Raw genomic sequence first — 12,500 nt, 5'->3', positions numbered from 1 at the left:
GAGCGTGGCGCCCGTGGGAAGGTGGTGGTGGGCGTGGCCCTGCCTCACGCCCGCGCCCCCGGGCTCCTCCAGGGGGCACAGGATGAGCGACTCGTTCTCGCCCGCCTCCTGCAGCGCCACCATCGTCTCGCTCCCCGCCGCCTCCTGCAGGGTCACCACGGCCTTGGCCTCCCCCAGGGTCACGTGGGCGGGGGTCACGGGCGCCGTCGGGAGCTCCTCCAGCGACGGGAGAGACAGGCCCTGGCTGCCGCGGCTCGCTTCCTCCACGACCACATTGTTCATCACATACCTGCAACAAGAAGGGCGGGGCTGAACAACTGTGGGTTGGGGGGAGGGGGCGGGGAGGTCTGTCAGGGTGTACCTGCGCGGCCGGGGAAGGATCAGTAGAAATAAATAGATGTGGCCTGTGTATCCTGGCAATCAAGTCAACAACAGTACTGATGCCGATGGTGATGAAAATAGTAGTAGTCGTAAGAGTAATAGTAGTAGCAATAGTAAAAGTAGCAGCAGCAACAGTAGCAGTAGTAGAAATAATAATAATAATAATAATAATAATGATAGCATAGGTAATGGTAATAACAATTAATATGATAATAATGATGACTATGATAATGACAATAATAATGATAATAATAATTATAACAGTAAAAATTATATTCACAGTGATAATAATGATGATGATTATAGCGATAAAATAAATCAATTATAATAACAACAATAATGACAATAATATCAATAATAATAATGATGATGATAATAATCACAATGATAGTACTACTACTACTACTAACAACAGTAATATCAATGACAGCAGTAATGATACCGATAATAGTAATAGCAATATTAACAATAATAAATAATAATAGCAATAGTAATAGTAATTGTAATTGCAGCAGTAGTAGTAATAGGCAGTAGTAATACTGTTCTAGTAATAGTAATAATAACAATAACAATAATAATAATGATAATGATAATGATAATAATAATAATAATAATAATAATAGTAATGACGATAATAATACTGAAAGTAATACTAATGATAATAACAATAATGCCAATGATAATGAGATAAATAATGATATTGAAAATAAAATAATAACCATAAAAACAACAATTTACATATCTATTCTCTGAAAACTAATTTGAAAAAATAAAACAACCATTAAATGCTTCTGTCATTATACCGATGCAGATACAAATTCCTCACCTAATACAAACTTAGTGTATAGTACATTAAACAATAGCTAGTTTATTCCCAGTTGATAATGTTGACAATCAATGCGTATCGATATATTAAAGCGTAAATTCATGGAAAATTTTATACATTTACACACACCGCACTTGTAAATCACCAGCCTGTGCCATTTAAGTTCGTACTTGTTAATTAACACAACCTCGGCGGATCATTTGGACTATTTCCCACGAACGTTTTCTATTATCACGTCACTTCCTTTGCTTTGTATTACGGTTTGTTTGGCTGCTTGTATCTAGCATACAGACAGAGACAGAGACATAGACACAGACACACACACACACACACACACACACACACACACACACACACACATACACACACACACACACACAAACACACACACAATCGCTCTCACTCCCTCACAGACCCACTTACATGCATACATATATGTACGAGTAAATGTTAATCTAAATCAATCTATGCATATCTATCTACCTAGAGAGGAGGGGGGGGGGTAACACGGATACATATCCCGCCACATAAAAGGTCACCACTTGGCTATGCTAATACGTGAACCACTAGCTTTGACTCTTGTATCCGAAGCAAGTACAGGGTGCGTACATAATACATGGGCGGCATTGGGTGGTGAACTTGAAATGTCGCTCATCTCTCTAATCCCGATTTTATTTCTTATTAAAAAAATTGGGAAATAGTTTTATAGTCTTATCATAAACATAGTTTTACGCGGAAGTTCAGAAGTCGAGATACTGATTTTCCTATTACAGTATTATTGTTTATGTAAATTGTTTTACAGAGATTACGGATACCGGCAGCCTTCATAATGCCAATCAGTACAATATTTTTCAATTTAGAGATATACCGATTAATGCATTATTTGCAATACTATGTCTTAAACTTTCTTTCATAAGCTTGAGTAGATCCCACCCTCTCAAAAAAGAGAGAAAAACATAGTCATGGTAAATTTGATCAAACGGGCAAGTAAAACAATTACGTCTTACGGTATTTTTCTATATCTATATATCATTAATTTGAGTGATTCATTACTGAAACTCAGTTTGTGGATATTCCCAGGAGTAAAAAAGAAAAAGAAAAAAGAAAAAAACTTTTTTTTTTCCTAACTGGAACACAAGAGGAAAGGTAACCTAAACGAAACGCGAAATTGTTTGCATTCTACATAAGTTTATGTACTTGTTCCCTCGTCTTTTCTTCTCTTACTTAAGCCAATTAAAGTTGGTACATGCGCAAGAAAAATAGAGGCCTATAATCATTATCAATTCTTTGAAGGAGTTTATGAATTCGATAAAATCGCCTAAAAACGATTGTCATACTTTTTATCAATGGTTCTATATTGTGGATATGGTAATATGATATAATACACCCCAAAGATAATCTACGACGTACTCATTTCATTTCTTTGGCTTGTTTAAGTCTTTCTAATAATAGTGAAAAGTATGACAGAAATTGCACGTTATTACTTTTACAGGCATGCACAATTCTGGAGAACTGTAAAATGAATACAAGACTGAAATCGGAAAAAAATGCGGTAGATAAACCCCAACTACTGTCTTTTTGAGCAGTCCCATCTTCATAGGTCAAAAAATTACGACCTGAGTAAAGGTATGAAGTCACCTGATTTTTTCTTCTATACTTTTAGATTACTTTCAACTATTTTAATAAAAAATAAAGATAGAATCAATTATTTCTTCCAATATAACTTTGAGATCTCTATCACGTATGAATAAAAGAGTGAAGAACAGAAAAAATATAAAATATAAAAACAAATGAAAATGGTATGTAATTCCCCTCATCTCGTATATCAATTAAATTTCGGAGTAAATATTTATTTCGTCGTGATATACATGCTGGCAAAGAAGGTGCGTGCTGTCCATACCTACTGGGAAACTAAATACGTTGGCTCTTCCTAACCTAACCAAAGACCCAAACTCTTGACCTCCCTCAACTAAATTCAGGTGCAACCAACTACCACAAGACCATTTCAATTGGTTACGCCCCCCCCCCCTATTTTTTATTTTATATATATTTGTTTATCTAGGTATCTAGCTATCCTTAATTAATTTCCCCTTCTACTTGAACTCCATCTGACTTAACTAGTCTATTACTCCAAATTGTTGCATCCAGATTCAGCATAATGACCAATGAAAAATATACGTAAATGTATACTATCAAATGTAAATGTCTTGTTTAACGTTTTTTCTCGTAATTTCATACTGATGAAGAGGAGGCTGACCATACTTCATTCAGAAAGACCATGGTTGGTTTCGACCCGTCCGTTCCACTCTGTAATTCTGGCTCACTTATTCGCATAAAAGCGAGAAATGTGATAAAAAAAAACGTTAATTACGTTTTCGAAAATGAAAACTTTAAGAAGCTATTACGTGGACAGGAATGGAATCGATTTTTTAATTAAGGGGGGCATAGTCAACCCACATTTATTTTTCTTCTTTTTTTTCTTTTAATAAAATGAGACTAATCCCATCTTCACCGCTCAAAAATTACGACCTGAACAAGTTATGAAAGACACTCCACTATCACTCTAAACTTCGGGGGGAAAAAATTGACCGCATAAAAAACTAATAGATCTTTAAAAGAGTTTTGACTCTCCATTAGGTAAGAAGCTATGTGTGGGAAGAAAAGATTACTAATCCCCATTATCGTAAAAATGGTCCCTTTCAATCTTAACTAACTGAAAACTAGCAATTGACATCAACCGGTCTTCGTTATACACATCTACTGGTTACAGCTGGCGTGCAGCAGCACTTTAATGCAAACCCATGATCACTTTTCATAGATAGATATATAGAAAGATAGAAATACGTAAATATAGACAGTTGTTTAGAGAAATAGATAAACGGATCTATAAATAGATATATCGATATATATATAGGTAAACATATAGATAGATATTCATAGTTATAGATATAAATTAGCATACACATATAGAGTATGAGTTGGTGAGTGAGAGTGCGATATCATTATCATTATTATATTTGTGTGTGTGTGTGTGTGTGTGTGTGTGTGTGTGTGTGTGTGTGTGTGTGTGTGTGTGTGTGTGTGTGTGTGTGTGTGTGTGTGTGTGTGTGTGTGTGTGTGTGTGTGTGTGTGTGTATGTGCATGTGCATGTGTATGTGTATTGTGTATCCGATCTTCCGTCCTCAAACCGCTTTCACATAATTACAAATAAAAAAAAATCTATCTATTCACCAGAACAATACAAACAATAAGAAAAAAAAATACAACTCCTTCCCTCCCTAGCAACCTAAGCCTCCCTACATCAAACCACCCCCACCTCCTACAACCCACCCACACCCTCATGAGAATCCAAAAGAAAAAAAAAATCCCTCCGTCGCCCTTTCGCGCCCATGCGATTCCGCGCTGGCTCGTGTAGGCTCGATCGCCCTCCATGGCCGTGCCAGCGCCGGGCCTCAAAGCTAAAAGTGAGTCTATACGTCACGGGATGACCTAATGGCCGAATTGCGGGCTCGGACACTCGTCATGCATGCATCCTGGTGGTTGGGACTCAGCCCCGAGGCCGGAGGGAGTTCAGGAAGGGATAAAATCGACGGATTTGAGCTTACTTACGGAAAGATACGGCAACAAAGAAGGCAAATGGCGTAGAACTAGCCTGTTTGGTGTGGGAAAGCAATTGAGAGTTTAATTGTCTATTTGAATTATCATGATAAATCCATCAGTAACACTAAGACATAAAAGCTATATATTGTTTAAGTATTCATATACCATTAAACCTTCTTTTGCTTTCATCTATATTTAAAAGCTTTAAAACTGGTTTCCTAACATAGACGCTTAACTGTTTGTTTACATGGAGGTGGACGCGAAAAAGGAGAAAAGATTTTGAAATGTCACAGACGATTTTCCTCCGAAGTGAACGCCGAAAACTCATATCAAGACATGTCACTGATCGAAATTAGGGAGATTGAAGAAAAGTATGTGTAAGAAGGACTTGACACCGACGAGTAGACACAGAAATAGTCTCATTGTATTTGAAAAGCTTCGTGTTGGGTCATGTTGACTGGAAAGCTTCGTCTCTGTTATTGTTTACGGTCGAAAAGTTGAATCTTTTTTAGTGTTGGTTAGTTGTTGTTGTCTGATAAAAAGTGCTTTGTTATTTTGATGTGAGGTTGCTTCTTTGATGTTTTAAGTTACTGAATTGATATAGGTTGTAAGTATTTAAGTCCTGATAAGATGGATACACATGAAATTACAATACGACATGGTTATCATTATTCTGAATAATTTATTATGGAATCACCAATTGAGCATTAAAAGACACAATATCACTGTTTTAGGTTATTAAATTGAAGGATTTTGTTTCATGTAAAGGCATCTTACACTGGATACATAGAGTCACTTTGAATCTGTGTTAGACAATCTTGAGAATAATTTGACAGCTTTTATACAAGGCTTAATTATGTGACTAATTTAAATAGTTCTAAATATTGGTATATTCATTAGCTGAGCTTTATTAGTCTTCAGTTAACAGTACCATGGATAGCAATGAATGTATACTTACTTTCAGATTGTGACTATGAATATAACGATTATTTCTTCTATTTCCAGTACCACAGATAAATAAGTGGTCTTAGGAAAGTCTTAAAGATGGAGGTGGTGCGGCATGCGAGTGCTTCCCAGCTGAATGTACAAAGTGTTAGTACACTTGTGCCTACTGGTTACACTCAGCTTCTAATGGACAGAAGTGCAGTTGGAGTACAACCTGTAAACACATTTGTTCTGGTTGGTAAATCTGATTGTGTGTTAATCATTCAAGTTTATTGATAATGATTTTGATTAATATTATTATTTTATGTTGTTTTGGTAGGTGTCCAGGTAATTATAGGAGTAATAACCTTATTGTTGTTGTTACTATTGTTATAAATTGTCACCATCAGTATTGTTATTTTGTAAATGGTAACCACCACCATCATTATTATCATCATCATCATCATCATCATCATCATCATCATCATCATCATCATCATCATCATCATCATCATCATTATCATTATCATTATCATTATCATTATCATTATCATTATCATCATCATCATCATCATCATCATCATCATCATCATCATCATCATCATCATCATCATCATCATCATCATCATCATCATCATCATCATCATCATCATCTACTATAATGTATATTATTATTATTTCTTACTTGATAATAGTTATTGATATTATTAATAGTAATAACCACAGTAGTAGTAGTTGTTGTAGCTATTACTATTACTCTTTTTTTCTTTATTATAGTACACTTTCAATGTTGAACATACACATATGGATAGTGTAAAATAAACAGTACATGGAAGGGATACAACAATACATTTATGATAGCTGTTGCAAATTAAAATTCAAAGGTTATTTGATTTATGATGAGATTATTTAAAACAATTTAAAATTAATAACTTGTCATTATTATTACTATTTTTTTATTGTTATCTGTATTATTATTAGTGGTATTGTTATTATTATTGTTGTTATATTTTTTACATTTATCACTGTAATTATTATTGTTATTTTCTTTTTCTTTTCTTTTCTTTTCTTATTTCTTGCTTGCTTGCTTGTGCTTGATATGAGTTCTATTATTGCTATTGTTGCCCACTTTCTCAACAGGGTGCATTGCAAGATACTTTCGAAAAAGTTGTTCGCAAAGGAGTTGTCAAGAAGAGGCTGATCCTCAGAGAAGGTGAGCATTGCTGTTCTTTTCTTGATCCTGCTTTTATTATTTTATGATTATTATTATTATTATTATTATTATTATTATTATTATTATTATTATTATGATTATCATCATTATTATGATTATCATTATTATTATTATTATTATTATTATTATTATTATTATTAATATTATTATTGTTATAAAAGATGATAGTTGTTATTTTGGTTATTATTATTCTATTATAATTATTATTAGTTTTATTATGATTATTATTATTATTTTTATTGTTATTATTGTTGTATCTGCAAACAGTGTTGTTATGTGTTACTATATGTTGTTATTATTATTATTATTATTATTATTATTATTATTAGTGTTATTATAATTATTAGGATATTGATAATGATTATTATTATTATCATTATCATTATCATTATTATGATTATTTTATAATATTATTATGAGGTGAAGGTTTATTGAATTTAATGATGCTTATTAATTTTGATTTGACCCATTGGGCAGGTTTAAAAAAAGCTCTGTGAGTGGCTGTTTTAATGACTGGCATGATGCATCCGTTGACCGACTCTTCCTTAATTTTTATTTTAATCATGGCATTGGTTTACCTCCTCCCTGCCACATACAAAAAATATATTATAACTGTGGCTATGTAAACACTTATGGCAAAAGATATCAAGAACTCCATAATGCATCTAGTCTCATTAGCTTCCACTCCTGCTTCCACTTCAAAACTCCTCCATCCACCATGCACTCCAGGCAAAATAGATGTCTCTGTATATATGATAGTACCTGTACATACAAAGAGAGGTGGTATTTAGTAAAATGTGCACATGGGTATTTGACATGATTTACTTGTTGATTTTTATGTGGATTTCTTGCAGAGATTTAGGAAGATGATTTCCACGCAAGATAAAGATTCCTGTATTAGGGTTTGGTGGTTAGTAGGAATAAGTGACTACTTGATATCATCAATGATAATTAGAGTAAAGAATGTATGTTATATTATGGATTTCACTGTTCTTCTATTTGATTCCTTATTTTAGGATTTTAGTTTTTTTCCCCATTACTGTTTTGATTTCTCATTTGGTTTTAATTTTGCACAATTTCTTATTTATCTTCTTTTTCAGTATAAACAGTATTCCAGTAAAGGATTTCAGGAAGTATATATGTATTTTTTAGATTTATGTTTTTCTGAGAATATATGAAATCCTATATAAAGAATTTCATCATTTGTAATTTTCTTTGGTTCCAGTTCTGACTGACGGAACAGAAGGGAAGCAAGTGGATGTTATTGTGTATGGTACATATGCCCACAAGGTAGAAGACATCTTGAAGAGTGTGGGAAGCTCCCCCAAGCAGTGGGTCATATTTACAAAAGGAAGCATTGGCAAGTTCCCGGCCTGCGGCACTGGGGAAGGCTGGTGTGCCAACTGCCTGCGGATTGGAGGTGTAGGAATGAGTGAGGCACAGGTCATTGTAGTCACAGAGTTCCATCCTCCGGCTCAGACCCCGATGCAAGGGCAGGTTAATGCGATGAGTGTTGCTTCTCCTGAACGCAGTTATCCGTCACAGTTAGCCATTCCTGAACTCCGCAGCTCAGCCGTGGGACCCTCCAATGATAACAGGCACAATAGATTGTTAGTGAATGCCAAACCACGCAACAAGCAGAAACCCAGGAAGTTTGAGACCATCAACTCCTTGAAGATTGGCTTGAAGTTTGACCTGTTTGCTGTGGTGAATGAGGTGGTCAAGCCCCCCACATTGACTGCCCGCCAGTCACATCACATGCTCCTAGGCCTAGTGGATCCCTCATGCCTCCATGAAGGAAGCCAGCGGCCAGATCTACTGCTGCATGTCTTTATCAACGACAAAGTGTCCAACAAACCCCTTGGAGATCTTCCCGGGGGAATTGCAAGTGGGGATGTCATCCTTGTTCGTGATATGTTTGTAAGTCAAATGGATGTCATGTTCATTCTTTAGCTTTGTAAGTTTGTTGATACCATATATTGAGAATAAATTTGCTTTTCAAATATATAATGCTTTGTGGCATGTAAGCCTTGCATAAGAAATATTTTTATTCATAATGTTATTTTCACACAGACGGAACTATATCAAGTAGAGAACAAAGTACATGGAAAAGTCTACTCTGCCAGTCAGATTGTCAAGTTCAATTTTGATGGAGATACTGTTACAACAGTTACACATAGTAATTCATATGCTCTAACAGGTATCATATTTTATTTCTTTGTTTCACTTAATCATATATCCTGAACCTTTCTTAGCAATGCATGAAGTTCATATTTGCTCTATTGAAAGAGATGGAAAGATTTATGGAATCTTTTGCAATAGAATCTGTCCAGTTTTGCCCAATTGTTGACCCTCCCATATTTTGACACAGATGTGGACCGCAATCATGTGCTTCACCTACGCCAATGGTGGAACCAAGTGAAACATCTCTGCAGTGATAAGCAGCAGGACAACGGACAGGGCCAGAATGCAGAGAATGAGTTTGAATTTGGTGAAGCAACAATAGCTGAAGTGAATCATGATATGCACTTCTCTTTGTTTTGTCAGGTCAGTGTAGTGACATGTTTACCTGTTAAGGAGAGAGAGAGTGAGTCACTTTGTGTGTGTGTCTGTGTGTGTGATTTTTACTTTATATGCTTATGGATCATAAAGGATCCATAAGCTGTGAAGATAACATGTGCACACAAACTCTACGTGTGACATCTGTCCCAGCGTGATTCCCACTGCGGCTCTCAGAGCAATGAGTATATACATACGTAACTATGTAAAACATGTATTTAGAGGGAGAGATCATAACATGATAGGATGTCATCTGACTGGAGCGAAATATTCCCATTTGACATGAATGGATTAAACAGAGTTTATGAAGAAAAGACAGAGAGATAATGAACTTCATTTCCATTGATTTCAGGTGCTAGAAATGAGACCAGTATCAAAGCTAAACAAAGAGATTGTGATTCTTCGCGTAAGGGATGGGACATTATCCAGTGTGCATACCCAGCAGGTAAGAGTAACATTTCCTTCTTTCTCACTTCCTTTTTGTTGTAAAAAGTGGATTTCATTTCCCTTTTTTTCTTCTTTTTTAAATCTGTTAATGATGGGGGTAATTAGGCTGTGCTTGGTCATTTCACAGTGTAAGGGCCTAGCACCCTGAGGTTGTACCCTGAGACAGAGACCAGAAGCTACTCACAGACCTGATCACTCATTGTGAAGGCCAGACAAAGCTGTGATGAGATCTTCATGTCTCGTCATGAAATTCATCATGGCTTGGCTGGTCTTCCTGCCAAGCCATGACATGAACATCACATCATCTGGTGTTAAGGGGTTAACTGCTAAACTCCTATCCACCACGATCATTGCGGAACCCGAGCAGCTGTGTCTGTCATGTCTGTCAAAATCGTGGAAGGCCTGTCAAAAGCTGTAGTGATTTTTTCATGCATTTTTTTTTTCATTATGAATGGGATGTATGGAGTATACAAAAAATTCTAGTACTGTTTAGAAAGTTTCCTCCATCCACACCCACAATATTAGCCTCATATTACCGTGCCCCTTGGAGGCTCTCTTCTCCCTCAGCTGTGCTCCCTGTCTCTTTTAATTTTTCTTTATGATTTAAACATAATGAGTGTGAAATAGTAATTCTGGTATTGTATCTCAACCATACCCCTTCCCCACACCATACTCTTATGTAACATACAGTATAGTAGCCTGATGGTATAGCATTTTCTTTTTACTATTTATGCAGCTAAATAGATATTCCACTGTTTTTCTTATGACAAAACATGTTCTTTATTGCTTTATATCTCTTTCTTTCTTTCTTTTAATTTTTTCTTTTTCTTTTTTTCTTTTTCTTTTCTTTTATTTTTTACATTTTCTCCTGCCACACTCACTATATAAGTCCCATCTCTGTATACCACTTTGAGGCCCTCCTCTCCCTCAGCCTCAGTTTTATGTTTCCTCATGATTTATTATTGTCTTTTTACTATTCATACATCTACATAAATATTTCATTGTATTTTAAGAAGAAACTTTATAAGTTATGCTATATTTGTGTAATGTTTACATGTTTTACACATGGGTGTTTTATAAGCATGTAAGGCTATTACATTTTCCTTCCTATTGAGGGGTAACTGCAACAATATTTTCATGAATTTATTCAAATTTGGTGCTTAACCTTATCCCGATGGGACCAGCAATAAGTGGAAACCCCCTACGCCTGGCCTATGCAATATTGCATCGGGAACGTCACACTGGTGCGTCGCCCCGTCATCGGGCATTTAGCCGTGTCACACAAGTGTGACGCACCATCATCAAAGGGTTAACTGTGCAGTCTGTATTTAATTAGTGGCAATGAAATATACATATTCTGGTGTTTAAATCTAAGAAGCTCATGAAATACCAAAGAGTAAATCTGCCTTTGGTGAAACTGGAAAAATCATATCTTAAATGTGGCTGGGGGACTGACATGCTGAAACTGTTGCAGCTTTTAGAGGTGAAACTAGATCCTTTAACCCGTTAACGACGGATGACAAGATAACACGTCTAGTGGTTTTTGGGCTACACGACGGGGACGCGTTACTTTGTCCAGCCCGGGGCACAGGATGAGCCAGCGCTCGCGGCCAGTGTGACCGAGAATCCCGACGCGTTAGGCTTATGCATTCAAGAGACCCGGAATTTTGGTCTATTTAAGCCGGATTGGCCCCGTCGGGAACGGGTTAACTCTGTCATTATTTTCTTACTAGAGAAAGGGCATAAGGAATATACTCTTCAGTTGTAATGCTTTGTACAGATCTGTATCTTATTTTAACATTGAGAAACTATCACTTGTAAACATAGCCCATTTCTATAATTTAAAATTGCTGATAGACAACATGTGTTACATTGGTTTCACTGTTGAAAATGTTGCTGAATAAACAATATTTTTACATATTACTTCAAAAATGTCTCTTGCAGTGCAATCTTGCTGATGCCACCCAGGACCTACTCTCCCAGACTGATGCCTATAGCAGTGTCGGTTCAGGGGTTGTTGACATCAATGTGCTGAGTCCTACAGAAGATGCCAAACTCCTGGAGGTAAGGTTTGAAATTGCTTCTTAAAAACTTATATTTGTCTAATCCTGCAAAATCTTTCCTGGTGCAGTGACACACGCACCTCTCAGGGCACTTTTTACCTACCCACTTGAATGGGGTGATAAAAGGAGAATTTCATATTTGTTTACAGTTTCTCAAGTGAACAAAATTTTGTCTAAACAAATGGAACTCCAATGAGTATATGCCTATGTAACTGTAAAATATCTGTTTTGAGGGAGAGATCATGATGTGATAAGATGTCATATGTTGGGAGCAAAATATTCCCATGATGTGATATTTTGTCATCCTATGTGAATGGGTCAAAGGATTTAGGTTGTAAACTTTTATAATTTTGAGATGAAGGTTGAATCTGATTCTAAGGTTTTGAATGAAAATTGGAAGTGATTCAGAGATTAAAAAAGAAAACTGAAATTTGAAACTACATCTAAGCTACAGCCACACTACTCT

General features: G+C 36.0%; 2 protein-coding genes across 2 annotated transcripts in view; one reads left to right on the top strand and one right to left on the bottom strand.

The window, feature by feature from the left end:
• Window positions 1-4,844, bottom strand: part of LOC122249412 (uncharacterized) — an 11,933-nt gene extending 7,089 nt beyond the window's left edge. Inside the window, exons 1-2 of the mRNA XM_086552209.1 lie at window positions 4,817-4,844; window positions 1-289 (exon numbers count right to left, since the gene is read on the bottom strand). The exon at window positions 1-289 is cut by the window's left edge and continues 2,526 nt beyond it. Of these exons, the coding sequence (XP_086408335.1) occupies window positions 1-282 (282 nt within the window). The 5' untranslated portion in view covers window positions 283-289; window positions 4,817-4,844. The remainder of the gene's footprint in view (window positions 290-4,816) is intronic.
• A 202-nt stretch (window positions 4,845-5,046) lies between these two features.
• Window positions 5,047-12,500, top strand: part of LOC122249413 (uncharacterized) — a 25,886-nt gene continuing 18,432 nt past the window's right edge. The window contains exons 1-8 of the mRNA XM_086552392.1: window positions 5,047-5,324; window positions 5,813-5,986; window positions 6,872-6,944; window positions 8,191-8,885; window positions 9,039-9,165; window positions 9,337-9,512; window positions 9,877-9,969; window positions 11,916-12,056. Coding sequence (XP_086408518.1) covers window positions 5,852-5,986; window positions 6,872-6,944; window positions 8,191-8,885; window positions 9,039-9,165; window positions 9,337-9,512; window positions 9,877-9,969; window positions 11,916-12,056 — 1,440 coding nt within the window. The 5' untranslated portion in view covers window positions 5,047-5,324; window positions 5,813-5,851. The remainder of the gene's footprint in view (window positions 5,325-5,812; window positions 5,987-6,871; window positions 6,945-8,190; window positions 8,886-9,038; window positions 9,166-9,336; window positions 9,513-9,876; window positions 9,970-11,915; window positions 12,057-12,500) is intronic.

This window comes from Penaeus japonicus, unplaced genomic scaffold (assembly GCF_977035675.1).
Source record: "Penaeus japonicus unplaced genomic scaffold, GWHDUDI00000001_assembly GWHDUDI00000026, whole genome shotgun sequence".
NCBI lineage: Eukaryota > Metazoa > Arthropoda > Malacostraca > Decapoda > Penaeidae > Penaeus > Penaeus japonicus.
The sequence above is the reverse complement of the archived record's forward strand: the minus strand, read 5'-3'. Positions and strand labels throughout refer to the sequence as shown.